The following is a 16,056-nucleotide window of genomic DNA, read 5'->3' as shown; positions in this document are numbered from 1 at the left end:
TTGATTCGGGATACCCTCGTTGCTTTTAGATACTCTAATGTACTATCACCGCCTCAAACCCTCTCAAAACCTCTAGTGATATGTCGTCACTGAAATTGCGTCATGTGTGATATCAGTGTGATTGATGTTGTTTGCACATGAATCCACTTTGGCCTTGTGCCTCAATACATAGAACTGCTGACAAGTTATATGAGTCAATGATCCATGTCTAGTATTACACAATCTCCACTGTATTGACGCAATACCACGCAAAACTCGTGAATAAAAACGACTCGCGCGAATAGCTGCGCACGTGGCTAACATGAAAGCGATCCTATGCCCAACACAATACTTAAAAAGCGCCAGCAGCTGCCTGCCCGCGCGTTTGCTTTGACGTCACACCACGCAATGAAGCAGCCTTTTACAATAGTAAACAGACACTGCTGCCTGCGATCAGGCCACATGTTCCCCCGTAAATCGCGCCAAACGCGACGCTGAAGCCTTGACCCTCGACTATATAAACCCGTCCTCCACCCCCCTTCTGCCACTCCTCCACACTCCAACCCGTTTCCTCATCTCTAGCAATGACGAGTATATCCTTCTTATCTTTTCTATTCTTCCTCCATTCTTATCTTTTATTTTTATTTCCTGCTTTCGGCATGGTGAGTGCATAGCCGCCATTGCTATATTCTTTTTATTTTCCTCCTCTCTCCGGCCTGTAGGCTGTGATATATCTCCATATATTTCGATATATGGTGCTCCGGCATGGCGAGTGTATCCGCCATGACCGGGGATTACATACACCCCGTTTTGGGGGGTATATGGGTGTGGAGTAGCGGGTGGGTGTCCGCAGATATAGGGCGGGCCGGTGTGGCGGGGTCGTTGGGTTAGTATTTCACTTGGTTTCGTATGGGCGACACTGACATCACACAGCTCACAACAATACAAAATTCCATGTGCCAGGAGCCATTGCTCCAACAATTCTCGCTAATGGTGTTTCAATCGGGGGAGAAAATGCACTGATCCATGTATTTTGGGTGCCAGCCCAAAACAACTGGCGATGCTGGGACGAGTTCCCGGTGGAATTCCAAGATAAAATGGGCGTACTAATGAAGGAGTCAATATTCCCGAACCCAGCCCAACGCCGAGCCTGGGCTGCTATTACCCGGCAGCCGGGTCAACGCATCGATGCAAATCGATGCGTGGCGTCGATAATATTAAGCAGAGGCAGTAAGAGAGGGTCATGCAAATGGACAATGTCAGAGAATGACTCGCAGTCTGCATGCGACATCTGCATTGTAAAGAAGAGGCCATGCATGAGAATTGCCAGGGTTCCTGGTATCACAGACACAGTAATTGTATGGTCACCTCTTCCTGAAAGACTGCGCAGAGGCGTTGAACCAGGAAACATGGACTACTATGTGGCACCCTAAACTGCGAGATGGCATTGGTGGTGACGGGAAGAACTTGATCTAGGTTTTTTGCTATGCGCCCGCAAAACACTATGAAGATAGATAACTATGACAAATATTCTTGCAACCCCCCCCCCCCCCCCCCCCCCCCCCCCCCCCCCCATGTCTTCCCCGCTTCCACGCCTCGAAATATAAAAGACCTTTCTTTCTATTGTCCTTCCAATCGCGCTAACGTACACGCGTCACCCATCGCACCAGCACCTCGCTAAGCATGACAAGCACGAGTGCGGGGCAAGTTCTCGCCACGCTACCATCTTCCGCACAGCATTTGCTACTTGTTATATATTAATTCAAACTCTAAAGACTTCCATCAAGTCATCCGGTATGGTGTGTAAGTAACATCTCAACAACCCATTACCCTAACAATTCCTAACAATCAATCAGATCGGCTAGCATCCGTCGCTTTCATCCTCAATGATAGCGCCCGACGAGAGCCGGGTTCGACTCCCGGTACCGGAAATTTTGTTTTTTTGTTTTTTTTTGCTATGCATGGTGCCTGAAACCTCAGGTTTGGTTGACAAATTAAGTTAAATTGGGGGTCTTTTTTTGTTCTCGTCGCCTTTTTACTTTTTGCTTCCTTTGTTTGTTTTTTGTTTGTTTGGAAGGGATGGGGAAACATGTGGAGATTGTTCTACCAGATCGCTTACAGAAAAGAAGAAAAAGAAAGGAAAAAAGAAAGAAAAAAAAAAGGTCAAAGGAGGTTGAATCAACATGACTAGGGCAGGAAGATGAGTGATTTGCATCATCATGTGCGACAAAGCGTGTTTATGCGTAGGCGCTGAGGCAGGTGGACTAGTTAGAATAAATACACGACACCATCACTCGCCAGTCTCCGTCTCGCTCTCTGGGGGAGGCGAAAGCGAGGAGGCCGAGCCAAAAGACAACAAGGCCAAAGCAGCATCACCGTGCGCCTTCCTGGTCGCTGCCTGTGGTGGCATGCCCGCGGCAATCTCCAACACTTCCAACAAGGCTAGCAGGCGTTCTGAGCATGCATGCAATAATTTGTTTGCCTGTTCTTCCTCTCGCGCATTACCTCTCTTGCCCTTTGCTGTGCCGTGGACGCCTTGTCGCGCGTCGATACCTGTCTGCATGGCGTTGCGGAGTGCCTTTGTGGGTTCAATGGCATCGTGATCCATCATGTACATGAGGAGCTGCTCTAGGATGAGAGAAATCTTGGCACTGGCAGCAAAGCTTTGCGTTGATCCTTTGAGCGGGAGGAGTTTCTTTTCAAAGTGGTCTTGCGTGGGCAGGGTGACAAAGTAGTTTGGTGGTTTTCCGCTGATCAAGGGGGAGAGGAGGTTGGAGTTGAAAGCGAATTGGATGTCGTCAGGTAGCTTCATTGTGGGGAGGAGTGCTTGGAACATGATGGTGGGCAACTGGATGAAGTCTTCGAGGACGGTATCGCAGAGGTCGAATAGGCGCGTGAAGGAGGTGGGTAGGGCTAGGGCTGCTTGTGTGAGCTGCTTCCTGTTAGCTGTTGTCGTACTTGAGAGTATAGGCTATTCACCAGAGCTAAGAGACGCTGTCGCAGCTCAATCGCATCATGTCCACCCAGGTGTTCTATAGCACCCTGTGTGCTTTGGATACTCTTGTAGTCTTGAAACGCAGACGCTTCGTCCGCATCCTCGCCGTCCTCGTCCTCGTCCTCGGATGCATCTTGCATCTCATCGTCGCTGGCATAGTCGGCAATGTCGCCCGTTTCAAAGTCGACCTCACCAATTCGCTGTTCTTCATCCTTCTTCCGCTTGGGCTCTGCTGTTTCCTTGTCCCAAATCTCAGGATATTCCCTCAGCGACTCAGGCATTCCCGTCGCGAAAATAGCCTTGACTATACGCCGCCTTCTTGCGCGATTCGTAGGTGCAGACTCATCCCCGACAATGTAGTGCCAAAGTAGACTATCCCGAACGAGGGCTTCTGCGTCCCCGTCGTCGTCTCTGCTCTGCCGGACACAGACTTCCCAGTCGGCTTCAAGAAAGTCCAGCATGACTGCCAGCCACAGCTTCCATCGACTCCACCGCTTCTTATGTACACATGCGCAGTTGAATGCCCATCCCACGATATGCCAAAAGTCTTCGGCACGGTACCACAAGCTCTTTTCGTTGGCAGCATCGCCGGCTATACGTTCAATGTCTCCACCTGGCTCAGGAGACAGACTCCCTCCACTCCTGTAACCAGGTGCGCGTCTCCTATTGCGCTCTTGGGGGAAACTAAAGGCCTTGCGTATGGTGGGGTATGCGGGGCCGTCTATGGTGGTGCGCATGCATTGCAGATAGTGTAGAGCGGCGTCTGCGCCTTTTATCGCGTCTCTCGACTGTGCCTTTGTTGTATATTTGGGATCTACGGCTAAGGAGGAGGCAAAAGCAATGTAGGCGGGCGGCGCGATGTAGCCAACATAGGGCCGTGCCGGTGTCGAGATGCTGGTTCCGGCAGCGAGCAGGCTGTACAGCAGGCCATAGCCGCTTACGTCTGGAACAATCATCAGTATAGTCTCGAATCTTGTGTCTCGCCACGTACATTGGCCGGCCTCAAGATAAGCTTTGGCATGGTTTGCAAGCTCATACGAGACTTGCTTGGTGGGCCGCCGTTGAGCACGTCGTGGACGAGCGGCTACAGCCTGGAGCGCTGGTAATGCTGCGCTGGGGTTGGCGGTGTTTGGGGGCAATTGAGAGGGTATGGGGGCAGAGGCAGGTGCCTTGAGTCGGGCCATTGAGGCGATGCGGCTTGAAGTAGTGCATAGATGATGCGGGGGACGCGGGGAGTCGGACGCGTCGGTTCACGTCGTCACGTGACCGGTGGCAACTTGCCATGTCGCAATCTCAAATCTCGTAATGCGCATCTCAGTCACAGGTTGGTTGAATGCCAAGGGATGCATTGGAAAAGTGTCCTGTGGCGAAACTTGTCTTGAGCAGCTTATTTTGTGTATCCGTCTATTGAGAATCACCATTGGCGTGTTGGGAGCGCATGCTAGGAGACTGCCAACGTTGCTATGCTTGTACGGGCTGACCAGCATATCAATTCGCAGCTCGACATTTGAAAACATAGTGAAGTCAGCAACAACATGGTGCTCAGCCGTGCCACATTGGGGCACAGCTCTGGGCGAGGCAGTGAGACTGGGCTTACGCTCTCTGCCTCTCTCGCGCAGCAAGCCGCTTTCAGCGACGAGGTTGGGTTGACGGCAGAAGATGGAAAGGGTGTGGGTGGCAGGCGGTGGTGACGTGCTAGTGTGTTTGCGAGGCAGGGAAAAGCGGGACCGGTTGGCGAGGATGGGCAGCGGTCGTGTTTGGGTGCTGCATGGGCGTGACACTTTGCGGGAAGGCGCGACTGGCAACGCAAACGGGCAACGGGCAGCGGCCAGCAAGTGGCAAGCTTGCACCTGGCAGCGCGCGCCAATGACATCACCGCGGCCAGCCCCGAGCAGGCCTCGCCCTCGCCCTCGCCCTCGCTGCTCACTACCCAGGTGCCGTGAACAGCAAAGGAGAGGGAGCAGAAGAAAAAAGGCGGCTGTGTGCACGACAAAGCCCGGCGCGGCCTGCTGGGAGAGTGGCCGAGCAATGAAACCCGGGCTTGGCCGTGGTTGACACCGGGGCAGGCACAAGTGTTTGACGGGTCGCTCCACTTCCCCCTGGCAACACCCCTACTTGCTCGACTCTACACAGCCCACCCAGCCCCCCAGCCCGCAAGGTCCACGGCGCCAACCCGTCGTCATCCTACCCCGTCGCAGCTCACGGTCATCAAAGCCAGGCCCGCCCTCTATATGTAATTGCCCGAGCACGCCCGGCTTGCCCTCGTTTCCTGCCTGCCTGCCTCCTCTCTTCAACCACGGATCACCCGCCAGTACCAGTAGCTCAAGCCTCTCCCCGGCCAATTGCCGAGCTTGCTTCTCCCGCTATTCTACACACCACGCAGCTTGGCTCTCGACAGCTCATATACTGCAAGCCCTGCCGCCCAAGTGCCCATCTGACTCTCCCACGAAGCAATGAGTGAGTGTCACCAGCTCCTTTGACCTTTTTTTCCCTTCTTCCCTTTCAACCCTACCCCATACCCCTACCCCTACCCCCCGCTGTGCGAGTTGGCCCGATTGTGCTGCATCGCCTATCATCTCAACTCTTGCTTTACCCGCCGCTGCGCCTCATACCAAGCAGCGCACTATCACCAACCTGCCTACCTCGTGCGCTTCTTCTCCCATTGGCACACACCGCACCACTAACTCCCCGGCCTTGGCAGAAGACATAAAGCGACACTTCCACCGCCACGGTCGCGCCCCCAGTTACCCCCAACAGCCTGCCATGCCCCAGCCTGCTAATGGCCGCTTTCACGATGAGCACACCCCGCTCATCGGCCGCACCCAAAACTACGCAGACGAGTCGCGCGTCAAGACGCTGCCCAAGCACATCCTGCATCTCATCTACGCCACTCTGTCCAGCAACTATGTCAACGTCTTGCTCGTCTTTGTCCCCATCGGCATCGTCGCCGGCGCCTTGTCCTGGAACCCGACCGTCGTTTTCATCCTCAACTTCATCGCAATCATCCCTCTCGCCGCCCTTTTGAGTTTCGCCACCGAGGAGCTCTCCGCCAAGCTCGGTCAAACCCTTGGTGGTTTGATGAATGCGACGTTTGGAAATGCCGTCGAGCTGATTGTATGTGCGCCCGCATCTGATGGTCCCCCCTGCCATCGCTAACCCATACAGGTTTCCATCGTTGCCCTCAGGCAGGGTGAGATTCGAGTTGTCCAGGCCAGCATGCTCGGCAGTATCCTGTCCAACATTCTTCTTGTACGTCGCGCGTCCCTTGGCTCCCGCCCAAGTCTCTTCTAACTCATTTCCAGGTACTTGGATGCTGCTTCCTTGCTGCTGGCATCAGGGAGCGCGAAAGTCGTTTCAATGAGACTGTCGCATCTACCATGTCGTCGCTCATGGCCGTCGCCTCCGCCTCGCTCATCATCCCTGCTACCCTCTACGCCGTCATGCACACCGACAGCAAACAAGGCGACCTTGAGACGGACCAGAACATCCTTGTCCTCTCCCACGGCACCGCCATCATCCTTCTCATCATCTACGTCCTCTACCTCTACTTCCAGCTTTACTCGCACCACAGTCTTTTCGCTGATGTCGAGGCACAAGAAGGCGAGGATCAGGAAGAGCCCGAGATTCTCTCGCCCAAGGCTGCCGGTGTTGCCTTGATCGTCGTTACTATCCTTGTCTCCATCTGCGCTGAGTACCTCGTCGACAGCATCGACTCGATTGTTGAATCAGCCCATATCAGCAAGACATTCGTTGGTCTGATTCTGATCCCCATCGTTGGAAACGCCGCCGAACACGTCACAGCCGTCGTTGTCGCATACAAGGGCAAGATGGACCTCGCTATCAACGTGGCCATTGGATCCTCTATGCAAATCGCCCTCTTCGTCACCCCCTTCCTCGTCATCCTCGGCTGGATCATCCACCAACCCATGACTCTCCACTTCCAAGGTTTCGAGACGATGATCTTCTTCATCTCGGTCCTGATTGTCAACTACCTGATCCAAGACGGAAAGAGCAACTATCTCGAGGGCGCCATGTGCATTGCCATCTATGCCATCATCGCTCTCGCCTTCTACATTTATCCCGACAACGCTGCCGGCAACATCACCAACGAGGTTATCAGGCGCTTCTTCGCCACGAGCTAGATCACGACCCTTTCTTTTTTTCGGTTTCAACATTGAGCGCGCATGCTACCTGCAAGCCAGGCCTATTCATGCGCTTGTTGCTGAGAGCAACCCCCTTCCCCCGTTTCCTTATGTTTCGTGTACCAAAAGACAGAGCAAATTGCAGCTTACATCACTTTATGTTTAATCCTTCATGGTGGATGTTTCCTATATGTGTTTTTTTCCTATGTATGTACGGTGGGCGGTTATCCTGTGGTTCTTTTTCCCTGTACGAGTATCTGTGGGGCGGTGCAACTGGTCTTGGCGTTTTCTCTGCTTGTGGCAGTGCGGCGGGAACAAGCGAAGTGTGGCTGATCACGATTTCTTCGGTCCGTGCACCACCCCGATCCCCGGGCCCATCAGTGCATCAGCGTGGGCATCGGGGGCCCATTGTCGTCTGAACTGTGCACAAAGTTAAATATGTCGGAAAAAAAAATAAACAGAGAAAATGCTTAAAGAGACGTCGTCGTGGTGCTTCTACCGTCGTGCAACATGTTCTCCGTCGGCTCCAATTTTTTTTATCTCGGCCATTCACACGTACAAACTCTATCGGACCATCGGCCTCTCTCGGGCCCCGGACAATCTATCGGCCGTCTCTGTCACCCGCTCTCGCCCGCCTGCCTGCCAACCATGCATCCAATTTCATACCAATGCTCTGCTTCCCTGTCCCACTCATCTTACTTTCTCTCTCACTCCACCCCATCCGATTCGCCTCATTCTTCGTACCTATTTACTTGCCCCCCTTTGCAAATTCACCCAGCGCTGCTGCCCACACAAGATACCACGTACGGCTCGCCCCAGCGTCCATCCACCGCTCGTCCTAGAAGCCGTTGACTCCATCGCGGAAAAACCCATAGCTGGCCTTGGCATCCACAATAGCTAGATTTGCATACAGGACAGATCGCCATCCTCCTGTTTTTTTTGTTCCAAGTTGATGCGTTAACAGACGTCATCTTGGCAGACGTGATGTAGGAGCGTGCAAGGGGATCATCTTTCTCACCATCTACATTTGCCTTTCCATTGCTGAAAAACTTGTCCCATTCTTCCTTGACAAATGCCCGTGGCCGGATCAGCAACGTTGCCGGCGTAATAGGCGCCATGTGGATACCGTGTACGAGTTCGGGCGCCAGTCCAAAGTACGCTTTTGCAGAATTGCCGTCAGCAACGTTTACTCCCTGCATATCACCCGAGTGTCCTTGACAACTCATCCTACTCTCCTGGAGTACAGCTTACAGCAAATACACATGGTGCTGTGACGCGCATACGTACTCGCATGATCTACTTTATTCTCAAACAAGATACCGCACACCTTGTTCTGCACATAGCGCACCGGATGGTTCCGGTTCCCCGTCTGCAGGTAAATGTATGTGTTGTACGACCGTGCCTGAATAGCCAGCATCAGGTTGCCTGCATGGCGTTTGTGCCACCCCGTTAGTCGGACTTTTCTTCATTGCTCAGGTCGACGAAACGCACCTCTCCTCTCCATGTTTGCGTCGCCAATGATTTTTCCCCACATCTTCATCGCAAAGCTCGAGAATGCGTCTTCACCAGTGCTCTCCATATCTTTGCCATGAGCACTCTCGAACAAGCCTTTTGCCCAGCTGTGACCATGCCACCAGTCAAACGCTCGAAAAAATGGGTAGTCTCGGCTGCTGTAGTCACTTTCCGCAAAATCCTTGACCAGCATGTTCGTCCATGCCTTGTTGTCACCTTGATACACCCACTCTGGATCCAGGTACCCAATGACCGCGGCCGTGTAGATGAAATATGCATAGTGAAAGTGATGGTCGTTGTAGTACGTGTTTCCAAAGTCAGCCGACGAATCGGTAAATCCTGCCGATGAGACGACGCCTTTCCAACTGTCATCGTAGTAAAGCGCGTACCTTTGTTGGTTCTCGACGTACTTGGAGAACTCTAGTTTGATCTTGTTTAAACCAGCCGTAGCAATGGCATCGTGGCCAAGGATATCTTTGATGACCCATAGGATAGTGGCAAATTTGGCAAATGCTTTACCTGCGTAGTACATTGTCTCTTGGGGTATGCGCTCCGTCATTGCACGGCGCAGGTCGCGCTCTGCCACTGCCGTGATGAAGGCGAGCACTTCGGGCGGGTAGCGTACATTGGCGTTCAAGGCCAACGTAGGGTTCCACGGTCCGAAATGCATGGTAATAGGCATGCTGGGCTCGACAAAAGTCAGGCGGTCACCCCACACAGCTGTTGCCATGCCTTTAGTTGAGGTGCGTAGCTGCAGATTGGTGATTTGCTTTCGCATATCCGCATCCAGAGACTGTATGTGATGCGGTAAAACAAACATGAGTAATGGAGAGCGACCAATCTTGGTATACTTGAAAGTGTAACTGCCTTTGCTGTCTTGGACAACAGCACTGAGCTTGGCCTCGCAGACGAATGCACCGCACGCGCGGTCGTACATCACTTCTCCTTCATTTCCTAGTGGGTTCTTTGCTACTTGAATCGTTCCCTTGAAGCTTGGCGGACCGAGTAAAGTGTTTTTGTTAAGCATTCGGAAATTTGCCGCGTCATAGTCAATGTCGACTACCGGATTGACATAAACAACCCAGCGGTGGCCATTCTTGTCGTTGAGACGATACTTGACGGTTCGTCCTAGTAGTATTGGCCCGGTCATGTCCACGAAACCTCGGCGACCCGTGTGAAGCATCGGGGTCGCGTCTCTATATCCAGCCGTGACGAAGCTCATTCCCTGTACAACCGGAAAAGTAATCTTCGGCTCATGCGGAATTGAACGGGACCCAAGGTTGATATTGACAGAGAAGGGAAGGTGTGTATCGGTAGTGAGCGTGGTTCGAGCGTCAAGTTCGACTGCCGTGAGAACAATGTGTTGTTTGTGTGGTGGATTGACGTAGCTGTTGGCAGGCTCCCCAGGTTCAAATACCAGATCAGTTTCCTCAATATGGCTCACACACATACCCCATGTTTGAACCATGCCTGGCTGCGCAAGGCCTTTGCCCCACCAAAGGCTGTATGGATGCGTCCATATTGGCTGGTTCTGCTTTCCAAGAAACGTATTGGCATAGAACTTGTTTGTATGTAAGGTCCTCATGTCGTCATCCTCCACCCCCTTCCTAGGCACTGGATGGTCACGGCCGATTGGAATTTGCGGGAGTATGTCATCTTCTTGTATCTTTGTGAAGATGTCATTGAGTGTAGTATCTTCTGCCATGCATGATGCGTCATAGCCAAGGGAGCTTCTGATACTTTGACGGGCAGAGCGCCAAGGTCCCAATCGTGACTCTTTCTTGGTTGGCTGTGAAGTTTGTGAGGGCGGTTCGGTCGGACGGGACTGGGTTGGGCCCATGTAAAACTATTGTGAAGTACCTCACAAGTGACGGAGCTGTCGGTGTGAACGTCTAGGAAAGTAATAGGATTGTTGTAGTGAATGCGTCGAGGGATGAATAACGCCCCGGGAAACTGTGAGCATCAACTAGCATATCAGTGCAGGCAAGAGTGCCCATAGAGAAGAAAAAAACAAAGGGTAGTGGCGCGATTGCAAGTGTGGGAAAGGGCTCAAGTGATGGAAAGACTTACTTGATAGCTGCGTTGAGATTCGCGCATTTGCGTCAGTGATCCCATCCCAAATGCATCGCGACCGTTTGAAGGCCGAGTAAAGTATTGTTCAAAACATTGGGGAGATAGAATACATGCGTAGGGGAGTCTAAGAGAGCTTCGTATGGGTGTGATGTTGGTTCCTTCCTCACAGCCACGGAGCCTACCCTGCAGTCTGTCACGTAACAACTAAGTTCAGCCATGTACAGTAACCAGTAAAAGACACAAAATGACAAGAAAATATCTCTCGATTGACTATGTGAAACAAGAAAACTTATTTTGCCTCCCTCATACCAGCGGCTTCCGTAGCGGCTTGATGATACCCTGTTTGACAATAACCCTCGGTCTCGTGACGTCTTGGTGTGTCTTCTTGGTGACCCACTCCTTGCCCTTTGGCACCCGCAAACTTCTTTCATACTGCTCCCTATTCTCAAATGGGAACGGCAATTGGCTAGCCATATATTTGGTGTTAGGCTTGACCCTTCTCTCATTGATGATGACCTTGTCCAACTTCTTGTCCTTGCGCTTGGTGGCATCGATGCCAGGCTTGTGGGTTACAGTTTTGGCGCCAATGTTGCGCTTTTTCTCAGCTTTTGACATGCCTTCTCCGGTCCACGCACCCCAGCCAGGAAGGATGGAGGTGGTTTCGGTAGTCTCTTCCTCAGCAATGGTGGCCTTCTTCTCAGCATCGAACTCGGCGACTACATCATCACCCGCAAAGCCTTTAGCTGTGAGAGCCTGATTGCGCATGACAAGGTCAAGGTCAATGCCTTCATTTTCAATGTCTTCATCGTCCTGATCTTCATCATCATCATCTTGGCCACCCAGCACGGTCGCCCAGCCATCGTCATCAGCGGCAGTAACGCGCTGCTTGAGGAAATCGTCCACCTTGGTTTCCTGTGGTTTCTCTGCCTGTTTTGACTTTTTCTGCGCTTTTGATTTCGCAGCTGGTTTTGACGCTACGACAACCTGCTCTTGAGCTATAGGCTTTGAGACTTCTGTGACAGGGAAAAGCTCAGGTTCCTTTGGCGCCTTCTTTTCCTTCTTCGCCTTGACTAAGAAGGGGTTGGAAGTGCCGCTCTCATTTTCGGTTATTTGCGCTGGTGCAGCATTGCGCTCCTTGCGTGTACCGTTAGAGAGACCACTGATGCCGTTTTTCTTTGACGTGGAAGATTTGTTCGATGATGGCTCTGGTGCAGAATCTTCGTCCTTTGCAGCAGGCTGCTCGTCGTCTGACCCAGCATGCTCCTCGAACTCGCTGCGGCCGATTTGAATTGCTGGAGCGGCGACATTGCCATTAGGCCCATATCTCCGTCGTCCAGCCTTGGTTGCGTTCTCGTCAATCTCATCTTCGTCACTGTCTTCGCCAGCAAGCTCTCTGCGGATGCGCTCAACAGCCTCATCATTCTCCGCACGCCTGGCAGCTTCTGACCTTTGCATAAAAGCCATTGCTCCCAACTTGGACTTGCCAGTTGAAAATGGATTCTCCTTGAGCTTGCCGAGGGACTTTTCAAGTGCATCTTCATCCGACTGATCGTCGTCTTCACTTTCCTCATCGCTCGGTACATCAGAGCCCTCTTCGTCATCGCGGATAGTCTTGCCCTCAACGCGGCGACGAAGCTCCTCGTTGCGTCTAGCCATTTCTGTCACGCCATCAAGCGCATCCTGGTCCCATGCTGCTCGCCCTGTGGCCTTGATGCCCCGAGCCCATTTGCTTTCGCGATGTTTGGCGCCCATGCGCTCCTCAGCCCGTCGACGATCGTTGTACTCGCGCTCTTCTTCCGAAAGATCAACGCCGTCCGCCTTGAGTTGCTCTCGCTCCTTTTCCAACATCTTCTCGCGTTCCTTTCGGTGCACACGGCGGTAGGCCTTGCTCTTAATTTTCTTGATACGCTTGGCGCGAACCTCCTCACGGAAGAGTAGCTCGCGCTGCATACGCAGTTCAGCACGTCGCTTAAGGACTTCTTCCAATGGGAGCTTATTGGTTTGGAGCTCCTCCCACTTCTGCAGTTTTTCCTCGTCTTCCTTGCCGTTGGACAGGCCACTTTGCTGAAGGATCGACTGAATGGTGCTTTCGAGGTCGTTTGCAGGAGCAGCAGTTGTAGTGGGCTGTAGAGTCTTCTCTCCTGTAGGCTCGCCCCCGCTAGCATTTTGTAGAGGGAACATGAGATGCTCAGCGCGGCGGTTGCGCTTGATCGTGTCAGTCCACCTTTCGAGGGTTTCATTTGCTTTGGCGTTAGCAGCAGCACGGTCAAGCTTGTCTTGTGCACGCTTTGGTAGAGGTGCATCTAGCTTCCGCGCAATGTCGTTACGTTTCGACGACTTGTCGTCTTCGAGTAGTTTGAGCGCTTTCTTCTTTTCTGCGTCTGCGACCTTTGGCTTGAGACTGAGTAGGTCTACCTTTCTTGCGACACCAAATTCGTCAGGTGCAGCAGATTCGTGAACCTCGGCTCTCTTGCCCTTGGGTTTGTTATCCTCCTTGGATGCCAGGGATGAGATTAAATCTTGTAGTCGCGCCTGTCGATCGTCGGCATCATCGCTCTCGTCGTCAGAGAACGACTCAAAATCATTGTCTGACTTTATGACATCGTCATCGCTTGATTCGTCATCGCTGTCGCCAGATGCCGAAACGCGCTTCTTCTGCTTGTTCTTCTCTCTCCGCTCTTCTGCCTCATCCTCTTCGTACTGATCCAGCGCGGTTGCCAAGTCAATAGCATCCTCACCCAGATCGTCTTCGTCATAGTCCTCTTCACCATCTGCACTGTCGCCCTCATCCAGATCGATGTCGCCGTCCTCGTCTTGCAGATCCTGCTGTCTTTTGGCCTTTTTCGGCTTGTTCTTTTGGCTCTTTGAGCTGCCCCGGAACGTGTAGCCCTCGAATCTTTCTTCATCGCTCTCGCCAAAGGCTTCGTCAGAGTCTATGCTGTCGTCGCTGTCGTCGTTGTCCACGTGGCCCATTTGCCAGGTATTGCCCTCCGAGTCGCTGCCTTCGTCGTAACTCTCGTCGCCCGTTCTCCTCTTTCGCCTCTTGGGGCCCTCATCTTCGTCTTCGTCCTCGTCTTCCTCATCGTCGTCATCGTCGTCGCGCGCTCGCTTGCGGTTGAAGGTGGGGTCGAATTCGCCCAGGCGGTTCTTACGAACCTTGGGACTATCCAGATTCTCGTGCTCGGCTATGGCATAGGCATCAAGGGCGCGCTTCTGCGCCTTCTTGGGGTTTCGCGCATTGGAGCGACCTTTTGAAGAAGAGCCGCCGCTCTGAATTGAGCTTCTTGCAATGCGAGGCGGCATTTTGCTGTTGTTGGTGTGGTGGTGGTGGTGAAGGTCGCTGGGGCGGGCAAATCCAAAAGTCGAAATCTTGGCTGCACTTTTTTCGAGTCGTGGTCCGTGCCACCTCCGCGCGAACTCCGCAGCGTCCATCAACTTCTGCGCATACCGACGTCGTTTTGGCATTGCCTTGCTTCATCACACGCCGACGAGCGGACTGCCGCAATGTTCAAGCCCACGCCTTCTCTGCAGAAGATGCTGCGGCGTCTGCCGCTCTCCCCGAAACAGGCTGGCAAGGAATACTACAAGGGAAACCGCGTGGGGTCCATGGGCACAATCAACAAGTACGGCAATTTCACGCCAGACTGGAGCAAAATACGGACATATGTGTATCCGATACATGGCACCAAGAACAGCGAGGTATGTGCGAAAAGGCGCGGGATTGTGCATGGGTAGTGCACAGGGGACAGTAGGCTGACAATGAGTAGTTGACACCCTTTGTGGATGCAAGCCTAGAGAAAGTACGAGACTTGGACTCAGGCACCGCGCAAAATTACCCCAAACGTTTCACCGGCGAAGACTACCTGAGGGCCTGGAAGATGTCCGGTGGACACGATATTGTGGAGACTGCAGATAGCGCATCGGATTCGAGCCGAAACATGCCAACACCTTTCGAGGAACGACCCGCCACAAAATCATGACGCGAAGCAGGCGAATAGCTGCGAATAAATTTTGCATCGATTGCATTGTTGGGATGAGGGTGGGCATATCTGGTGATTGCGTGAGGAGGCATGGTTGGTCGTTCAGCCCACCAGTCCATATGAAAATACCGAAGACCTCATGGGAAACGTCTGAATGGGCGTCGCATGTATTGTACATTACTTTTTGGGTATCATGCTCCCACTGAACCTATACCAACAACTTGAACCACACATTTACAATCCACACCTCAAGCCTCTCTCCGCACACCAAAAAAGTAATTCCCCCATTGCTCGCTCCCTCGGACTTCCTTCCACCCCAGCCCAGGCACATACATGACACCCATGCTCTTCACACTACCCCATCCAGGCTGCTTTGCAAACCAATTCCTTAGCTCCTCTTCATTGACATACTTGCTCCACTCATGTGTTCCCTTGGGCACCATGCCCAGCACATCCTCTGCAATTACATTCGTAACTAGCCAGCTCGTCCATGTCCTTGCTATCGTGCTCATTACAAGCCATCCTCCGGGCTTTACATGTGGCAACACGTGCTCTAAAAACGGGCCTGGGGCGTTGACGTGTTCAATGACTTCGAAGAGCGAGACAATATCGAACGCCTCTGTATCCGAGCTTGGGCGAGGAAAATCTTCGATGGAGGTGTTCAGATATGTGAGTTTGCCAGGCGATGTCAGCACAGGGTCCCGGCGCTTATGCGCTTCGGCGATAGTGAGAACCTGAGGTGTGGGGTCTATTGCTGTGACAGACGTGGTGCTTGGGAGCCGTGCAGCTGATTCAGCAAAAATTCCACCGCCACAACCAATATCTAGGTAACGGAGTTTCTGGCCTGGTGTGGCAGTGACTGCGGTGGAACGACACCGCGTTATGAATTCGTGGCGAAGGGGATTCATCAGGTGCAGGGGCCGTGAGGGGCCGTGAGGATCCCACCATGATGACGCGAGCGCATTGAAGTGGGAAACTTCAGTTGGATCGACCGTGGAGTTGGGTGTAGGGTTGTGGTGTTTTGGAGGAGTGGTCGTTATACTTCGCGATACGAATGTGGGGAGTCTGTGGAACGGCACAGGTCTTTGGAATAGATGAAAACATGGTGATTGTGAAATATGGGTTCGAATTGAGCCTATCGCTCTCGTGGGATTTGACGGCTTCATTGCTGATGTGTGGGCTTGCAGTATTCTGTGTGCATAGACGACGCGGTTGGCGTTGATGTCACCAAAAGTTTTGGGGGGACCGTGCACAAACACCGATCGTCAGGCACCCCAGCCTCGGCCCCGCGTCACGACCCCTCCACAGTGCCACTCTTCTCAGCTATGTGTTCTGAATCGAAATTTAAGTTGATTGGCGTGAAACTTTTCACGGC

General features: G+C 52.8%; 7 protein-coding genes across 7 annotated transcripts; 4 read left to right on the top strand and 3 right to left on the bottom strand.

Moving 5' to 3' along the window:
• Positions 1 to 536: 536 nt before the first annotated feature.
• PSV08DRAFT_28396 (uncharacterized protein) lies at positions 537 to 1,515 on the top strand. Its single transcript, XM_014221155.2, has 2 exons — positions 537 to 865; positions 913 to 1,515. The coding sequence occupies exons 1-2, from the start codon at positions 745 to 747 to the stop codon at positions 1,410 to 1,412; spliced, it is 621 nt and encodes a 206-aa protein (XP_014076630.1). The 5' UTR covers positions 537 to 744; the 3' UTR covers positions 1,413 to 1,515.
• A 671-nt stretch (positions 1,516 to 2,186) lies between these two features.
• PSV08DRAFT_217166 (uncharacterized protein) lies at positions 2,187 to 4,159 on the bottom strand (the record flags this gene model as incomplete). The annotated part of the gene is made up of 3 exons (XM_014221154.1): positions 2,187 to 2,911; positions 2,959 to 3,917; positions 3,966 to 4,159. Coding segments are annotated over 3 exons (1,795 nt in total), but the record flags the coding sequence as incomplete, so codon positions are not given.
• A 1,578-nt stretch (positions 4,160 to 5,737) lies between these two features.
• PSV08DRAFT_196433 (Sodium/calcium exchanger protein-domain-containing protein) lies at positions 5,738 to 7,611 on the top strand (the record flags this gene model as incomplete). The annotated part of the gene is made up of 3 exons (XM_014221153.1): positions 5,738 to 6,088; positions 6,140 to 6,223; positions 6,277 to 7,611. The coding sequence occupies 3 exons, from the start codon at positions 5,738 to 5,740 to the stop codon at positions 7,114 to 7,116; spliced, it is 1,275 nt and encodes a 424-aa protein (XP_014076628.1). The 3' UTR covers positions 7,117 to 7,611.
• PSV08DRAFT_272131 (uncharacterized protein) lies at positions 6,924 to 7,561 on the top strand. The gene has a single exon (XM_066092521.1). The coding sequence runs from the start codon at positions 7,185 to 7,187 to the stop codon at positions 7,533 to 7,535; it is 351 nt and encodes a 116-aa protein (XP_065949513.1). The 5' UTR covers positions 6,924 to 7,184; the 3' UTR covers positions 7,536 to 7,561.
• Positions 7,612 to 7,954: 343 nt separating the features above from the next.
• On the bottom strand, positions 7,955 to 14,004 carry PSV08DRAFT_368723 (Utp14-domain-containing protein; the record flags this gene model as incomplete). The annotated part of the gene is made up of 14 exons (XM_066093149.1): positions 7,955 to 8,046; positions 8,135 to 8,275; positions 8,368 to 8,541; positions 8,608 to 8,612; positions 8,649 to 8,687; positions 8,721 to 8,760; positions 8,797 to 9,311; positions 9,345 to 9,518; positions 9,552 to 9,597; positions 9,631 to 10,189; positions 10,229 to 10,326; position 10,884; positions 11,011 to 11,062; positions 11,099 to 14,004. The coding sequence occupies 14 exons, from the start codon at positions 14,002 to 14,004 to the stop codon at positions 7,955 to 7,957; spliced, it is 4,842 nt and encodes a 1,613-aa protein (XP_065949512.1).
• Positions 14,005 to 14,156: 152 nt separating this feature from the next.
• On the top strand, positions 14,157 to 14,805 carry PSV08DRAFT_28379 (uncharacterized protein). The gene is made up of 2 exons (XM_014221149.2): positions 14,157 to 14,400; positions 14,469 to 14,805. Exons 1-2 carry the CDS (start codon positions 14,206 to 14,208, stop codon positions 14,679 to 14,681), a joined length of 408 nt encoding a protein of 135 aa, XP_014076624.1. The 5' UTR covers positions 14,157 to 14,205; the 3' UTR covers positions 14,682 to 14,805.
• Positions 14,760 to 15,878, bottom strand: PSV08DRAFT_196427 (S-adenosyl-L-methionine-dependent methyltransferase). Its single transcript, XM_014221148.2, has one exon. It carries the CDS (start codon positions 15,845 to 15,847, stop codon positions 14,930 to 14,932), a length of 918 nt encoding a protein of 305 aa, XP_014076623.1. The 5' UTR covers positions 15,848 to 15,878; the 3' UTR covers positions 14,760 to 14,929.
• Between the last annotated feature and the right edge of the window lie 178 nt (positions 15,879 to 16,056).

The sequence above is a fragment of the Bipolaris maydis genome (assembly GCF_028858645.1).
Source record: "Bipolaris maydis strain C4 unplaced genomic scaffold PSV08scaffold_3, whole genome shotgun sequence".
NCBI classification, from domain to species: domain Eukaryota; kingdom Fungi; phylum Ascomycota; class Dothideomycetes; order Pleosporales; family Pleosporaceae; genus Bipolaris; species Bipolaris maydis.
This window is presented reverse-complemented; position numbering and strand designations above follow the sequence as displayed.

Bases quoted from the DNA above. Each gene is read 5' to 3' on its own strand.
- PSV08DRAFT_272131 (XM_066092521.1), top strand. From the start codon at position 7,185: ATGCGCTTGTTGCTGAGAGCAACCCCCTTCCCCCGTTTCCTTATGTTT.
- PSV08DRAFT_196427 (XM_014221148.2), bottom strand. From the start codon at position 15,847: ATGAAGCCGTCAAATCCCACGAGAGCGATAGGCTCAATTCGAACCCAT.
- PSV08DRAFT_28396 (XM_014221155.2), top strand. From the start codon at position 745: ATGGCGAGTGTATCCGCCATGACCGGGGATTACATACACCCCGTTTTG. The intron at 866-912 runs GTTAGTATTTCA...GACATCACACAG, and splicing joins CGGTGTGGCGGGGTCGTTGG to CTCACAACAATACAAAATTC.
- PSV08DRAFT_28379 (XM_014221149.2), top strand. From the start codon at position 14,206: ATGTTCAAGCCCACGCCTTCTCTGCAGAAGATGCTGCGGCGTCTGCCG. The intron at 14,401-14,468 runs GTATGTGCGAAA...GACAATGAGTAG, and splicing joins ATGGCACCAAGAACAGCGAG to TTGACACCCTTTGTGGATGC.